The sequence below is a fragment of the Pelophylax lessonae genome (assembly GCF_965119305.1).
Source record: "Pelophylax lessonae genome assembly, chromosome: 13".
NCBI classification, from domain to species: domain Eukaryota; kingdom Metazoa; phylum Chordata; class Amphibia; order Anura; family Ranidae; genus Pelophylax; species Pelophylax lessonae.
The window spans coordinates 114838085-114855951 of record NC_138780.1 but is presented as its reverse complement, the minus strand read 5'-3'; the positions used below and the strand labels follow the sequence as shown (position 1 = coordinate 114855951).

Genomic DNA, 17867 nt, shown 5'->3' with positions numbered 1-17867 from the left:
AGCAGAACTGTTTGATCATCATTCTTACACAGGGAGAACTGACAGGCGGTTGTGTTTACATTAGCCGCCTGCCTTTCTCCCGCTGTCACGGACGATCGCGAGTGCCCTGGGGACATCGGGTCCGCCGGGCACACACGCGGGGGGGTCCGTGACCGAGTGGGAGCGCGCCTCCGGCGGCGCGCAATCGCTCCCCACACCCTTACAGACTAGCGACGTAGACCTACGTCGCTCTGCCTGTGAGGGGTTGACTGCCGACGTAAATAGTCGTGCGGCAGTCGGCAAGTGGTTAAAAGAGAAGCTCCGGTCAGTTGTAAATAAATTAAAGTTAACAGCTACAAATACTGTAGCTGCTGACTTTTAATATGCAGACACTTACCAGCCCAGGAATCCAGCGCTGTCATCACTCGGGGATGGTTCTTTGCCAGTCTTTGGTTCCCTGATGCCACCATCTTGCTTGTGGAAAGCTTGCTGTGACTTCTTGATGTTTCATAGCTGGCTTCCCACTATGCACGTTCAAAATGTGCTGCGTTTACTTAATGGTTCCACAGTCTCCTGGAACATGTGACATGTTCCAGGAGATTGCAGACGGAGGGGAAGCAGTGCGGAAGTGGGAGTGGATACTTGTGAGAAATAGGTACCCGCTCCCAGAAAAAATAAAATAAAACTCACAATGATGAGAGGGAGGAGGATGATCAGAACTTTCCTTTTCAGGTAAAGTTACATTTTAAGAACAAAATTATAGGAGATTATCTCTATTTGTCTCCTTCAAAACTTGAGCGCTGACGGTGTGCTTATTTTATTGAAATGTGAGGACCTGCCTAAATCTTCCATTCAAATGATATCCAATTGAAAGAACCCTCATGCTACACAGCTGTTTGCACGTTTTTATTATTAACAATATCCTATTAATATTCAGTTACCAATAGCACTAGATTTTAAAGTGTATCTCAACTCAAAAACATTTAAAACATTGCAGCTTACCAATCCTTAGATGCAGTGGCTGTTTTAGTTTTCTGTTTATAGGCTTTTGTTCCTTTATTTTTCACCAGGTGGCCTGGCCAGTAACACACTACCTCTTTTAGGGTGGTACCTCTATCTATCTATGGTGGAGCAATGGAGACACCCTTGGACAGCAGCATTATCTGGAGAGGGTAGTGTTAGACTGACTACTAGATTTAGATGGGCTTTACATAAGTGACTAATAAATTAAAGCCAAACGCCAGCTTACACCTAATAAACAGTTTCAGATTTTTTGTTCTTTTTGGGATAAAGGTTTTACATAAATTAATAAAAGCTGACCATTGTAAGCACCCCTGTTAGTGTTAAATGCTTTGTCTTAACCCCCTAAATGCCATATTTGCTAGTAAAGCTTGGTCTGGTAAAAAAAAAAGTTGAGAGATACCAGACTTAATGGCTGGATCATCACATTACAATAAAGGGGAAAAAACGTAAAACAATGCAGCCACCACATTATTTAAGGATTGCCAAGCAGGAATATATTAATTGTTAGCATTTGGGTTTAGATACGCTTTAAATAGGAGTAATGCTGGCCATACACTGTACGAAAAATCATTCAAACTCCTTTTCAAAAATGAACACTCGGCCGTGAGAGCAGACGATCGTGCCAACATGTAATGACCGAATTTTGATCGATAAATCAATCATTCAATGGACATAAATGAATCTGTTTTTCATTAATTTTGTCACATATGCCTAGTGCAAACAGTTCGGGTGAGAAACACATCACCTTTTAATTTAGTGTTCGTTTTTGCAGAACTTTCCAAACTGTTCCTTCAATTTTTCAGCTCTGAAAAGTTAAAACTGATTTTCTATTTGTGCCCATTAACTGGACGAAAAATGAACGAATGGACCAAATGGCAGATTTTCGAACTATTTTTCGGCTAGTGTATGGCCAGCATAAGAGTATTTCTGTATTTTGAAATATCAACAAATTGTATAAAACACATAACAGCGGATGTGAGACTTGTGTAGTAGCAGAAGCAAAGCATAAAGACATGCATGTTTATTGTGTATAGTAATTTATTGATCTTGGTTCATGCATAATTAATTAGTGTGATCTACACACTCGTATACCAGTGAGCTTTACATTAGCACATGCACGCTACTCCCGCACAGCCACAGTCTAGACAGTGCAACCTTTATATTTAGACATAATAGGTCAATTTATCTAATGTATAATGTGAGCAAGTTATGTTGATTTTTATTTACTATCATTATAGTACATCCATACATACAGTCACATGATTCAGTGATATTTACTGACAATCTTTCTGTATGTGTCATCCTTGCAATAAACACTGCATGCCACCCTAAATACATGTTTATCATTAGGTTGGGTGGTTCTGAATTAAACTTCATCCAAAAACTTTAGATTTTGAAAATATGTTAAGTTGGCCATAAATGGATCGAAATTCAGATTGTTCAGCGGGGACCAGACAAATATCGATCCATGTGTGGCCATGCCTGTTCGACAGAAGCTGATCATTAGATCGACTTCTGTTGAATGGGCTTGTTGGAAATTTTTTTTGCCAGGAGCCAGCTGCAGCCGCTGATCAGTGTATACTGACAGCGGAGAGATCCACTGTTAAATCATAGTCCCAGTCAGGAAGACTCCTCCATCCACCTTTATTGTGTGGATAGAGGAATCTGTTTATTTTCCTTTTTTCGTTCAGCCAGTGGGCTGCAAAAAAAAAGAAATCATCTATGGCCAGCTTTAGCATGAGGATAGGGAAGGCCTAGATTTACTCTTAGGTTTCTCTTGTTGTCTGTATCCCAGATTGTGGAGCTCTACCCTGGACTCCTGCAATGCTATTGGTATTACAAAGCAAGCAATGAAAGTTGTCTACTAGTACCCCCAGGTCCTTTTCCATCTGAGATTCACCCAGAGGTTTCCCCCCTAGTGAGTAGCTTGCTTTCGTGTTTCTGATGCCCAAGTGCATTACCTTACATTTTTCAACATTAAACCTCATCTGCCATGTAGTTGCCCACCCCATTATTTTGTTCAGGTCTGCTTGTAAAATTTCTAAATCCTGCATAATTGCCTGGCCAGAAGAGTTTGCAGTGCGGGATGTATGCGACTTTAGAGGGGTGCTAGGGGGTTTGTAAAGCTAAAAGAGAACTCTAAAGAAGTACTTCTATCCCATAAATTATATCAGTCATAATGTTGAAAAAAAACTAAAAACATGTACAGAAAAAAAAAATAAAATAAAAATTGGTGACTGTATGTTTTCTTACCCTAGACTTAAGTACTAATAACAGTGCCCTTAACCATGAGCGTTTAGGTAGGAAAAACACGTTACCCCGATAAGGGTCGTTCACCCAACTGTGAAATCTCCCAAATAGAATTTGGTGGGCAGAGTCACCCACTTGGATCTGATATCTCTGGGGGACTTTAGCTGTGAAACTCTCTGGCTAGAATTCCTATTACAAATATGGGTGTACTAATGTATCCTATTGTACTAAAATATGAAATAAACATCCAGAAATCTCGCTACTGCAGTCTCTGGGAATATAGGCAATTAACTCTTCAGCATGTTTTAAAAGCTGAAATATTAGTTTTGGGTAGCTCTTATCATAAATCCATACATACAAACACTTTAGTCCAGGCACATACAGCTTACCCTGTCAAAGTGGTTGAAGGAATTCCTGAACTCGTTCATTTGTTCTTGGCTGATGCCTTTGGCATCTCGGGTGAGGATCTGGTTTTCTACCTCATTGATAGTCCTGGCGATAGTGGTAAGGAGCTGCTCCCATCCCACGCGGATGTGCTGTAATAATTGAAATAAGTTGTACTGTAAAAAGTGTTCTGTAGGAGTTGCATTTAAAAACTATAAAGACTGCAAAGGGAAACATTTCCACAGGTACCAATGGATAAAAAAGTCCGTTACAACAGTTTTCTCATGTTGGCCAAAAGATTCCCTTTAATGAGGATAGTCAAAATATCAAATGAAATCCAGAAATACAAACTGAAATTGAAAGATGTAGCAGCCCCATTGCTTGTTAGGTATTCATCAATACATTAACACTACAATGGCCAGTACACACGATCCAAACTTCGGACGAAAAAAACACATTACAACACATTACATCACTTACAATTTTTTATTCTGTGTGAGAATTTTTGTAACTTTATTAAACTCTTCTTTTCTAAATGCGACTGGCATGCAAAGAAAAACAAACAAACAGACGATCTTTCGTCCAATTTTCGGATGGTGTGTAGGGGCCATAACAGTAAAAGCTAAGTAAAGAACTGAAATACATATATGTGAATTATATTACTTGGCAAATTATTTTCAGTTCAGTTTTGTTCAGCCAGCGGGCTCCCCTGCCAGCACAAAAAAAAAAATCTGACATCAACGCTGTATACATGCATTTGCAGTGAACCTATGAGTACTATGAAGATTTAGCAACTTAGTTGTTTGTAAAAAAAAAAATATAAATATATATATATATACACACACACACACACATATATATATATATATATATATATATATATATATATATATATATATATATATATATATATATATATATATATATATATATATATATATATATATAATAAAATTATATATATATATATATAAAATTATATATTATATATATATATATATATATATACACACACACGCGTATAACTATATACACACACACACTTCAATTAAACTGTGATTTTTAAATATGCATGGTGTTCAAGATTAAAGTACATTCAAATAAAATATATATCAACAAGTAATTTAATTTATTGAAAGATATAATGGCAAAATGTTGCATGATTAGGGGGTTCTAGTAATAAATGTAGCCTTGACAATTTGTGAACCACACAAACTGTGTACTTCATTACTTGCTGTAACTAAAGTTACACTTACCTCCATTGTATAATTGGTGTGCTTGTTGTCAAATATAAGTGCTTCCTGAATCAGTTGGTGATCACCCTCTAGCTGGTCAATCTTTGGTTTGTAGTTCACAATGTTTTTCTCGTATTGCCGCAAATGGTTTATTTGGTCTTCTAATGTTCCATGCATTTCTATAGAAATGCGGCCAATCTCCTGCAAAAAACATGATATAAAGCACCATAAATGAGCTAAGGTTGAATATTATATTTATATGAGCCAACTTCATTTTAAGGACCAACCAGGTAAAATCTAAGGTCCCCCAGCAATTAGAATAAAAACATTTAATACATTCTTTATTGCAGCATTGATTTGAAGCTCTGAAAATCTTTACACCCAGGTAGTCCTTTACAGAATACTGTTTACGGATAAAGCTTGTACATTATTCCCTAGTATATTTTAGATATTAATTCTCCCCCTTCTATTCACATACAGAAACTCCCTCGCCTACTTTGCTATCCCCCCTTCCAGTATCCTGAATGCTGCTGCTGGCCTCCTCCACGTTACCAACTGCTCAGTGTCTGTTGAAAAAATAGGTGCGCTAAAACAAAATAGAATGAAGTATCCTACTAAAGTGAATTACCACAATGAAAACAATGTGTTGCAATATACATGAAATCACATCTGATGGTGAAATAAATGTAAATCATATGATGCAAAAACATACAAGTGAAAAAAGGACCAATGAATGTCCCAATGATTGTGAAAAAGTGGTTAAAAAAACAGTAAGTCCACAAAAAGTCCAATAAGTTGGATAATCTTCACCCTGTGATTTAGATGACGGAACAATTCTATTTTGGTGCTGGAAATCAACTCCTAGTGATGATCAAACGGGTTGATAAGTGACTCCCACCACCATCAAGCTTAACTCCTTACCAGACAATAACAGCGTGAATGCAATTATTATCCAAATATGGCCAGCTAAAGGAGAGAAATCCTCCACCACACTCCCACTCTGTGTTAATGACACTTATGGCCCTCTTACCAGATGGTATAAATTATGCGCTGGAAAGATCCTCCTGGGTTGATATTCTCTCAGATGGCTGGATATATATAACCAACTCCGCAACAATGTAGGTCCGCTTTTCTTATTTGCTCCACCGGGTACCATAGGAGAGATACAAATTAGGCAGACAATGGGGCATTACCCCCGATAATTTATTTGAAATAAGGTAGTACACTTACAAACGAATGTTGTTAGGAGACATTGACAGGAGAGAGTACGGACAGTAGGATGACGCAAGTGACGGAGCAACACGCCTCCTCTCTGACGCGTTTCCTCTGACGAGACTTCCACCGAGATAAGAGGTCCCTCCTATCTCAGTGGAAGTCTCGTCAGAAGAAACATGTCGCGCCATCACTTGCGTCATCCTACTGCCCGTACTGCAGCCGGACAGAGTTGTTCTTAGCAGGCTCTCCTGTCAATGTCTCCTAACAACATTCGTATGTAAGTGTACTACCTTATTGCAAATAAATTATCGGGGGTAATGCACCATTGTCTGCCTTATTTGTATCTCTCCTATGGTACCGGTGGAGCAAATAAGAAAAGCGGACCTACATTGTTGCGGAGTTGGTCATATATATCCAGCCATCTGAAAGAATATCCACCCAGGAGGATCTTTCCAGCGCATAATTTATACCATCTCGTAAGAGGCCCATAAGTGTCATTAACACAGAGTGGGAGTGCGGTGGAGGATTTCTCTCTTTTAGCTGGCCATATTTGGATAATAATTGCATTCACGCTATTATTGTCTGGTAAGGAGTTAAGCTTAATGGTGGTGGGAGTCACTTAACACGTTTGATCATTACTAGGAGTTGATTTCCAGCACCAAAATATAATTTTTCGTCATCTGAGTCATAGGGTGAAGATTATCCAAATTATTGGACTTTTTGTGGACTTATCGTTTTTTTAACCACTTTTTCACAATCATTGGGCCATTCATCGGTCCTTTTTTCACTTGCACGTTTTTGCATCATACAATTTAGATTTATTTCACCATCAGATGTGATTTCATGTATATTGCAACACATATATTAACAGCAACTTACAAAGCCATCCACAACCCTGCCCCCAGCTGCATCACTAACCTTATCTCAAAGTATGACAAAAACAGTCCTCTTTGCTCCTCCCAAAACCCCCCGCTTTCTAGGTACCTTGTCACCTCCATGCTTGCATTCAGGACTTTTCCAGAGCTTCTCCCATCATCATCTGGAACTCTCAACTCCACTCTCTATGGCTATCTTATTTTAGGTCTGCCTTTAGGCAGTTCCTGAAATTCCATTTGGTCAGGGAAGATCTATCTGCACTCATTACGTGAAGCTCAAGATATATAGGCTGCATTTATTGCCCTACAAGTTATGCTCCTCCCATTGAAGTATATGTGATAACTCAGAGCAAAGTTCAATGATGTTCAGTAACCCACGTCTATAGAATTGTACCTTTCTTTTTCCATTAGTTTTTATTGAGTTTTCAGAGTACAGCGATTGCAAAATACAAGCAATAATGTAAAGAAGCAGAGTAATATAACCAATGCGAAAGTACATGTCACGGACCAGAATTGCAACTTTCATCATCCTAAAGCTGCTGTTCCAGGACAATAAGTGCATTTATTAGTCATTATGGAATGTGTGTACATTGCTCTCTAGAGCACATGCAACAATGAAGGCTACAATGTAGACATAGATGTTCCCTTATACCTGCATCTTTGTTTGTATCCATGGTCCAATGACATTGGCTTGTGCTGCAAACTGCTTTCTCAGCCTTTCATTTTGCTGCTGTCGTGCATGTTCCTCCATTAAGGCCTGATCTCTGCGAGGCACCAGCTGTCTGACCTGTACAAAACACACCAGGTAACTGTTTAGTAAAATAGTACTCTTCATAACACCATCATGTACCACTGCCTTCAGTGTGGAATTTAGGAAGGTGATGTGCAGGTAAAATTTCCTTACTTTTTCCAATCTGTAACTAATAAGTTTGGAACCCACTGGTTCAGAATGGCATACAGGCAACTGTCATTTTCAGAAGGAAACGTTAACTTGCATATAGACCTATCCTTTCTTAGGTCCCTTTCACATTGAGCGGAGCCTGCTCTGATTAGTAGGGGACAGATAAGACTCCGCTGAGCTCTATGGGCAGCTGGGTGTAATCAGACTGTTGTTTTACATTAGGCTACCTCAAAGTCAGTCTGTCAAAACTGAAAAGGACATAGTCCTTTTCTATTTTTTAAATTGGACCTGATCAGACCTGGAGGTAGGCGAGTTTAAACAGACACAAGTTTATTTATCTAAAAGAGTGTAAGCAAGCACATAAAGATGACAAGCAAACCCTATAAAATAGCAATAACAAAAAATAGAGCAGCTCTTCAGATAAAAAGGCAGAGAGTGACACAATTATATTTTAAAAAAATGACATAAAACACTATAACTCAAAAAATGCAGTAACATTATTGTGCAAACTCAACAAAGTGCTACAGTGCCCAGGAGATGCTAGTAAACAAAAGTGTCCAAATCCAAACAAAAATTTAAAAAGTATCATAAAGTGCTATTATGAAAATAAATGTCCAGATAATCTTCTCTAAAATGTCCCCTTAATAGAGCAACTATCACAAGAAAGTGTAAAGACCTTTATGCACTCACCAGATGGCTAAAATACAAAGGCGTGATAAAATAGCTAATCCGGTTTGTCCATCCATTCTCTTCTGCACTCCAGTCTCAAGCCACGACAGCAATCTCCTTGACCAAAAAAGTTCACACCACGGAGCCCAGAGATGAAGTATATACTGCAGTATTTTATTATTAAAACCACTAGTACAAATATATAAAAACATCCATGTGGTAAAATAAACAGTCTGGACTCAAGAGATGGCTGCCGATCCAAGTTCTGGAAACGGCGGTGTGACGTCAGCACGTAAGGCCCCTTTCAACGCATTTTGTGCGCATACATCCTCAGGGGATAGGCCTACCTACTAGGTAGGATACGTAGGCAAATCCCCTGCAGATGTGCATGTGGGAGGGGCTTACGTGCCAACGATACAAAAAAAATGAAAAAGTATTTGAACACTTGATTACTAGCATCTCCAGAGCACTGCAACGCCTTATGTTTGTTAGGTTTGCACATTATTGTGTTATATTGTCTGATGTAATTTTTTAAGATAGAATTGTGTCACTTGTGCATTTTATTAAAGCGCTGCTCTATTGTTTTTTTATTGCTGTTTTAGAGGGTTGGCTTGGGGAGTATTTTCGGCTGCTTGATTGACTGGGCCGAGGTGATGTCGCTCCCGCACATGTGCGTGGGAGTCCCATTGCCACAGGTGCAAACCGGCCTGTACATGTGGTCTGAGCTGCACACATGTGGCTCAATTCATATTACCCACTGACAGGCGGGGGTAGCCATTTAAAAAAAGCCTGCCTGTCAGCGTTTTTTTAAATTACTAACTTTACTACCGCCTTTAAAAACGAGGCACCAAAACATAATATTGTTTATATTTTTGTTTCAATGTATTGTTTACGCCTTGCAAAGTTTTCCATCATGTGCAATGACCCAGTCAGTAGATGTAACTCACGTGGTCCCACTTATTGTTGATTTCTAGAGGCGAGATAGTGCTGTAGGGGTTGGTTCCAGACATGTTGACATGGTAGGTCTGGGCAATCTTTGTGACCTCATTATGGATTCCGAGAATTGCTTGTCTCTCCTTGTCAGCCTCCGGCAAGGTCGCTTTGAATTGTTCATGCGCTGTGCTCAGTCCCTAGAACAAGATGCATTAATTTATATTACATTGTATTATTGTCCGCCATTACCAGTTCAGAGGGTTCATGACACAGGAGCAAATGGATCCGAATCTCCAATATGAGTTACCTGCATACTATAGATGCCCCCTATAAAATAACGGTCAGCTACTGTTATCATACACAATCCATAAAACAAGAAAATTTAGCAAACTTCTTATTTATCCTCCTCCGAGGATGTGCCAAATCTAAAAGGGGAACCCACAATCACCAGTTATTTGTTTATTCTAGTAGCAAATTATAGGAAGGCGCCTGGCCCTTTTTAAAGATATATCTGAACCTGCTGCCCTTTTAATTGTGAAAACAATATAAAATATAGGACGTAGATAAAAAAGGCGCTGGTGATCTTTTATATTACTGGAATAAAACTTTTTCAGGGTATCACGTGTATTAAGTTATATATTAATAGTGTTAAGAATTCCTAATACTGAATAAATTAATATAGTTGGAGATTATAAATATATTTCAAAGTGCACAACTCAAAATTAAGAATAAGAATTATTCCTATTGCATAATACTAGATAAATATATAAATAAATAAATATAATATACGTGCGACAAGCAAATCAAATATATAAATATATATATAATATTCCGTGCAACAAGCAAAAAAAGTGCTTAATAGTGCGTGCATAAATTAAAACACATCAAATATAAATGGAAATAGTCGTGCTCTCCAGTGAAGTGCTATAAAATAATTGTATATATAGCAAGTGTCTCTGCAATTCGTGCAACAAGATATGCTCCTTAAAGTGCTTCAGGTGGTGGGGTGTGACACACGTGGCCTCTTACCAGCTTCCAATGAGTCGCAATGACCCCCAACGCCTGTGATCCCTTTAAATGGGTGGATCAGACCTCTCCTCGATATCTTTTGGGTTGGATATCTGCTCCTACATTAAGCGTGTATGGACCATATAGTCCGCATAAAGATAAACAAAAAAAGCCTCCAATAGTGAAATATTGTATGCTTTATTCTAAAAGTACTAAAAAGGTTTACAGTTGGTCCCTTACTATTAGTTGTGCCCTCCTGGCACTGGGCAATTCGGCAGTACACAAATATATGAGTAGTGGGGAATCGTATCCGAGGATCTGCAGCTTCCTCTTATCCTTCCTCTCACTGTACTGTGTGCGGCGGTCGGTGAGCGTCCCTGCCTCTGCTACAAATGCCTGTGTGTCTGCTTCCGGGTTTGTCAATGACCACAATGCATTTCGCAACTGTGCGTCATCAGGCGGTCTGATGACGCACAGTTGCGAAATGCATTGTGGTCATTGACAAACCCGGAAGCAGACACACAGGCATTTGTAGCAGAGGCAGGGACGCTCGCCGACCGCCGCACACAGTACAGTGAGAGGAAGGATAAGAGGAAGCTGCAGATCCTCGGATACGATTCCCCACTACTCATATATTTGTGTACTGCCGAATTGCCCAGTGCCAGGAGGGCACAACTAATAGTAAGGGACCAACTGTAAACCTTTTTAGTACTTTTAGAATAAAGCATACAATATTTCACTATTGGAGGCTTTTTTTGTTTATCTTTATGCGGACTATATGGTCCATACACGCTTAATGTAGGAGCAGATATCCAACCCAAAAGATATCGAGGAGAGGTCTGATCCACCCATTTAAAGGGATCACAGGCGTTGGGGGTCATTGCCACTCATTGGAAGCTGGTAAGAGACCACGTGTGTCACACCCCACCACCTGAAGCACTTTAAGGAGCATATCTTGTTGCACGAATTGCAGAGACACTTGCTATATATACAATTATTTTATAGCACTTCACTGGAGAGCACGACTATTTCCATTTATATTTGATGTGTTTTAATTTATGCACGCACTATTAACCACTTTTTTTGCTTGTTGCACGGAATATTATATATATATTTATATATTTGATTTGCTTGTCGCACGTATATTATATTTATTTATTTATATATTTATCTAGTATTATGCAATAGGAATAATTCTTATTCTTAATTTTGAGTTGTGCACTTTGAAATATATTTATAATCTCCAACTATATTAATTTATTCAGTATTAGGAATTCTTAACACTATTAATATATAAAACTTAATACACGTGATACCCTGAAAAAGTTTTATTCCAGTAATATAAAAGATCACCAGCGCCTTTTTTATCTACGTCCTATATTTGTTTATTCTACATTATGAACAGTCCATTTGATGGGGATGGGGGGACATTAAAGATGAATGCTTTGATTGCATAGCTACATTGGTCCCGCTTGGACCAATGCAAGTACAATGTACACGCTGCAAATCACTGTAGATGTCGGCGCTACTACGGTTCTAGCAAGGATATTCTGGGTCATTTGTGTCGAGCGGCTTTCCTTTTGCATATTAACAAAAGAGGGTTTTGTATGTTTGCTCTGCACTGCGGAGATTCTCAAAATGCCTTGTAATTTCTTCAATGATTACAAGGCATTCTCTGATTGGAGGTGAAGATTGTGACATCACTGCCCCACTTCATCCAGAGAACGCTGTGCATTCATTAAAAAGATATAAGCCATTCTGTGAATGGTGGTGGTGCCAAGCGAGTAACCCCCCCGTTTGGTTACTATGCAAAAGGGAAGCTGCTTGTACAGGAATCAGAATATTGCTGCTATCACTGTAGTAGCGGCAACTAGTACAGTAATTTGCAGCTTCTGCGGCGATCATTCAGGTGTGAGATAGACATACCTATATTGGTCCAAGCTGAACCAATGTAACTGTACAAAAAAAGCATACCTAGAGTTCATTTGGCTTTGCAATGGCTGCTGAATTTGGTATTAACTGGAATCTGAGATGGGTACAGCTCACTACAATAGTATGTGAAAGATGCAAAAAATTAGCATAAAATGTATCTTGCCTGCAACAAAGCAAAACTCAAATTTTATTTCGGAGTTGGGCTTATCTTTAAAGTAATAATAATGATTGACAGGAGACTGGTTTTGGGATGAGGGTGGGTAAGACAGGCAGTGTGTCATTTATTACCTTAAGTGATATTAAAGGCTTTTTTTTTTTTTTTTTTTTAAAGGCTCAAATATATTTGAGAAAGGCAGTTCGTTGTCATTTTTTCCCTAATGCAGGGAATGCACTGAGGTTAAAAATCATTTATAGTTTAGAACCTCTTTCATGCAGAAAATGCATCAAGGTAAAAAACCTTTAGGGCAGGCTCACATCACAATTTCTGCATCCTGGATGAGTTTCTAGACATGTGCATTTTTGATGTGGTCTGGTGCGTTTTGCCACATTCCAGATGTGTTCCATACAGAAAAAATACAGCATTATTCTACTTTTGTTGAGTGCACTGGAACGCACCACCCTGGTGTAATCTAGGACCATTGGAATACAGAAAAACACTGTACATGCATTTTTATTGCAAATTAAAAACGTAGTGGACTGCATCTGGTGTGAACCAGCCCTTAGACTTAAGTACCACTTTACTAGTCCCCCCCTAAAATCATTCCATATCCACTGATGTATCATACGCAAATTGCCAATTACTGTAAAGTATAATTTGAACTGTGCAAATATTTCTACTCGGGTATTGGTGCCTGAAGATGGAAGTGTGTCTTATGAAATTAGCTGCATTAATGGCAAACAAGCACATTCCAAGTGTGTAAAATCGGCTACATTGGATGTAGGTTTACATAATAGAAAATATATGTTTGAGAGAGCAGCACACTCCTAGCATAGGATGCTAGGCGAATTTAGTTTTTGGCTCCTTCTGTAGTCAAGGGAGAAGTGATTGTTCTGGTCTGTTCAGGGTTTCAGAGGTTGTGAGTTTGATTGCTTCCCCCTCCCTCTGGAAGATGTTTCTAGAATACCTGTGCAGGCAGGGAGGTTTAAGTGACCAGCCTAAATAATTTATGGTGACAGAGAGAGCCTGGACTGAGACAGCTTCCCCCAGTCTTCAGCAGAATTTTGGAGTGTGAGCCTAGAGAAAAGTATCCTCCTGTTATTGTGCAAGCAATTTGGAGTGCCTCATTCCCTAAACCCCTCTCCCGTTTCAAAGTTCTTCAAGCTTGAGACCACATATCTGAAAACGGTTTTGGAAAATCATACTCCATGAGGGAAGATGAAGATCTTAATGCTGAATTGCCTAAGAGGTATATGAATTACAGATTCAGCCCAGCATTACCCATGTACAACTAAATGTCAGTTTTGGGTAAATGCAAACTTTAAAGGCTATGCATATTCGTGCTACATCCTTTATCCACATCTGCCCTAATCCAGTACACTGGCTCATTCACATTTAAATTTGGGAAAGTGATAAGGGTACCTGGATCTCTTCAATGGTATGAACAATGAAAGTGTCCTGCAGGTCTTCCATGGCGCCTTCCATCCAGTTGTTGAATGGTGCAGCTCTCTTGGCGTATTCTAGATAAAGCTGGTCAATTGTTTCCAGCAACTTTTCGGTTCTCTAAAAGATTAACAAACAGCAAAACAGTTATATAAAGAAATCATTCAGCTTGCAGACATACAAGACCATTCCTACTGATCTTATGTTCTGGTTATTTGGTATCTTAGAAAATCAAAATGTAGCTCACATTATCTACAAGGAAACTGCTATGGTGAATTGTGTCCTCCCTATCCACTTATCCTAATGGAAGAAAATATTGATCCAAGTATGTATCATATAAATTAGTGTTTAAAGGTGGAAAATGTCCACAAAATTTTAGGAAAGTCTACTCTGGCCCCACTGTTGAGCAACCCAGCCGTCACCCTGGGTATCAACCCTCACACTTTTACTTGGTGGACCGATAAGGGCTTCCCTCGCATTGCAGATTTGTGCAGCCACAGGGGTGCTTTGTCAAAACAATTTATATTAGACCAGCATCAGCCTCTAACTACTGAAGTGTTTCTAAACTCTCAGTGCATTTTCGAGCCTCTTTAAAACACACTAGGGACTTGACCTCTTCCACTTTGATGGAATACTTATGCAGGAATTTTGACAAACATATCGGGCACATTTCAAAGATATGTATTATATTACATTTTGGTTCATTCAAGTTATCTTATATGGAGAAATGGGAACAAGATCTGGGTGAGACAATGGGAGTAGAGGAATGGGGCAAACTAGCTCAGTACAATTCTAAATCATAAACACCTCTTTGAGGCAAATTATAAGGTCTTCCTAAGATGGTAAATGGTAGCGGTAAGGATATCGTCCTGTGTTTTGGGAGGCTCTCCACTGTGTTCCAGGGGCTGTAGTCAGGAGGGTACGGTGTGGAGACATAGTGGTCGTGCCCAAAACTTAAGCGGTTTTGGATCTGCATGTATAATTTTGTTTATTTCCTTACTCAGGTGAACCTCATTAAAAATCCACAGCAGGACATTCTGGGATGACCGGTGAAGGGGAAACGGAGACATGTGAAACGTTTAATAACTTTCATTTTTAAAAGCAGCCAGAATTTCAGTTGCAAGATCCTGGAAGTCCCCTATGATCCCATTTTCTCTTTTAAGGTCCAAGATGACTTGGATCATTACAAATAAACGCCTGTCGGCAATCCTACATGAAAAACTGTCAATTTTTGAGAAAACTTGGGATCGGTGGATCAAGTACCTTTCAGGTTCCCCTGGAGATTAATAATTTTACTAGAATCTGACTGCAGAGTGTGCACTTCTTTCTCTTTCCTCCTGCCTGTTACACTAACCTTTTTCTGTGTTAGTTTCTCCGTTCTGAATTCCATATGTTGTACATAGGCTGACATTTGTTGTCTGGTGTGCAATAGGAGAAGATTGTTAGCCAACACGGCAAACGTGGTGTACACTACAAGTGACTTTCTCAGCAGGGGGTTGTGGATTTGTCCCGCTTTTCTTTTGCGTAGAGGGGGCTAGGGCTGACATAAGGTTGATATTTGTTGGTTTCATTTTATAACCTCTCCATAGCTGAGTTTTCAATGGTAAGGTAGAAAATATATTTGCTTGGGTTGTATTCTCCTGTTGAGTTACTTCTTGCAGATAACTGCATTGTATTACAGATGGCTGTGTAATCATTGGATACCACAATGTTTCCACTTTGTTCACTATTCCTATGTATGCTAGAATGCATCAGGAGGTGGATTGATATTCCTCCCTTGCCACATGTTTTCACAATGGCTTTTGTACTTATTTGTAATACTTAATAATCATAATAATAAAAATCTTTGGAAATTAAAAATTTAGGAAAGTGTGCTCTCTGAGAAAAGGCTGAGGAGACCCTGAACCTGACAGTGATCAACCATCAATACTTCAATGTTGTTCTCTATTATCGTAAACATGGAAGATGTAATTGTGTGCGATTGCCATTTCTGATCTCATGTGTATGGGTAAATTTAAATGTAGAAATTGTCATCCCCTCAAGTGTTAAACTATCATTGGTGTCAGAGAGGTTTTGAGTAGTTCTTACCACTCAAAAATTAAATGAAAAGCAACAACAAAAAGGATACGGACACATAACATACGTGTTCCTACACCCACAAAAAAAGCAACAACCTTAAAAATCTAGACCTATTAGAACATACTAAAAGGCAGGTCTCTGAGGAGCATGCACTCTTATCCCTCTCCCTTCCTCTACACCTACTTTGATAAATTGTCCTGCCAAGCGCTAAAAGGGTAATCTGTCACTGGAATATAAATTTTATTACAAAACAGGCAGGCAGAAGCCTTTTCAAATGAAGCTAAGCTGAAATCAAAACACACTGCGAACAATGGCACCCCATGGATAAAGTCTACAGAAATATTTATTATCCCCACAAAATACTGAAAGCACCACAGAATAAATACAAAACTGATATAAAAGACAAAAGGCTGAATAAACACATTCATATAAAGCAATCACACTTGCAGGCGAGTCAGCTCCCTTGTTACATAGTTAGTCAGGTTGAAAAAAGACAAGTCCATCTGGCTCAACCAATGTACACAGAGATCCCATTTTATCTAGGCATACGTTTACTTTTAGCACTGAAAACTCATGGCTTTCTATATGAAGAAACAGTCAGTACTTTATAAGTAATGTAGCATGATAATGATTGCCCATAGGCACTAGAAGGGAGAAATGCACAAATGCTGCTAAGGGTTTATAAATATCCCCACCTGGAACTGCCTTTTTATGCTGTAGAAGCAAAACACCCTTGAGGTCTACCCAATTTCTTTATGGGCAAAATCTGAAAAATAATTTAGTAAATCTGTGCAATATACACACATTTTGCCTCGTTAAAGTTGAGAGGGTTAAAGTACAGGCTGTAGTATTTACCATACACCCCCCCCCCCCCCCCCCGTGTCCAGGTCTGGCGTTTTCCTGCTCTGCCAGTAGCACAAGTCTGTGGGTGGAGCCCTGGTGCCATGAAGTATAATACAGGGACATTATTCTTGTATTGTGCATAAAGGCTGGAGTGTACAGGTTAAGGCAGGCCATAGGTTATGCTATTTTTTTTCCTTCCACCATAGATGGGTGGAAAGAAAATCGCTCGATTTCTCCATCGACACATTCAGTGTTGATGAGGGAATGCCTCCTCTAGCGCTGTTGTATTCTGCTAACTGGGGGTGCGGGGAGCCTTCCCGGCCAGCAGAATACAATGGTTACTGCTAGTGGCTATAGCTGCTGGCAGTAATCATATGCAGAAAAATGTAACAGGCTGGTTGTACCTAAGTCAATCGATGGATCGACTCGAGTACAATCAGCCTTCCCATACATGGTTTGAAATTCGGCAAGTCCCTGCTGAAATGGCCGAATTTAGATCCATGTATGGTCGGCCTAATTGGAATGGTTGTGCCCTTGAAGGGAGCCTGCTAGAGCAAGAAATAAGGTAAGTATTTACACCTTATTTATGTACCCCCTAGACATACAGTACTCGCAGTGCCCCTCCCCTGCACTGCAAGGGTGGATTTATTTAAAGTACAGGAAGTTAGGTGCTCACTGGATTTCTGACAGATCGTCAAGCATATTTTCTGTATTCGCAGCATTTCTGAAGGGGATAAAACACAGAAAAATAGAAAAGTAGTGGCCGAAAAAAAAAAGACAAAAAAGAGCAAGTGGTTCATCAAGTCTGCCCTTTTTTTTTTTTTTTTTTTTTTTTTTAGTTTTTTGTGAGTACAGATTTCGGTTTGTCCCAAGTATGTCCACTTACTGTTGTCTGACTCAATACCTATGCTGGAAGTCTACTGCAAGCATAACCACCCTTT

The 17867-nt window shown here is 39.3% G+C and overlaps 1 protein-coding gene across 4 annotated transcripts in view; it reads right to left on the bottom strand.

The window, feature by feature from the left end:
• Positions 1-17867, bottom strand: part of ACTN1 (actinin alpha 1) — a 225925-nt gene that overhangs the window by 16900 nt on the left and 191158 nt on the right. For all 4 annotated transcript variants that reach the window (XM_082275537.1, XM_082275538.1, XM_082275539.1 and 1 more), the window contains 5 exons: positions 13984-14124; positions 9479-9661; positions 7614-7748; positions 4893-5072; positions 3642-3788 (listed from right to left, as the gene is read on the bottom strand). In XM_082275537.1, coding sequence (XP_082131663.1) covers positions 3642-3788; positions 4893-5072; positions 7614-7748; positions 9479-9661; positions 13984-14124 — 786 coding nt within the window. The remainder of the gene's footprint in view (positions 1-3641; positions 3789-4892; positions 5073-7613; positions 7749-9478; positions 9662-13983; positions 14125-17867) is intronic.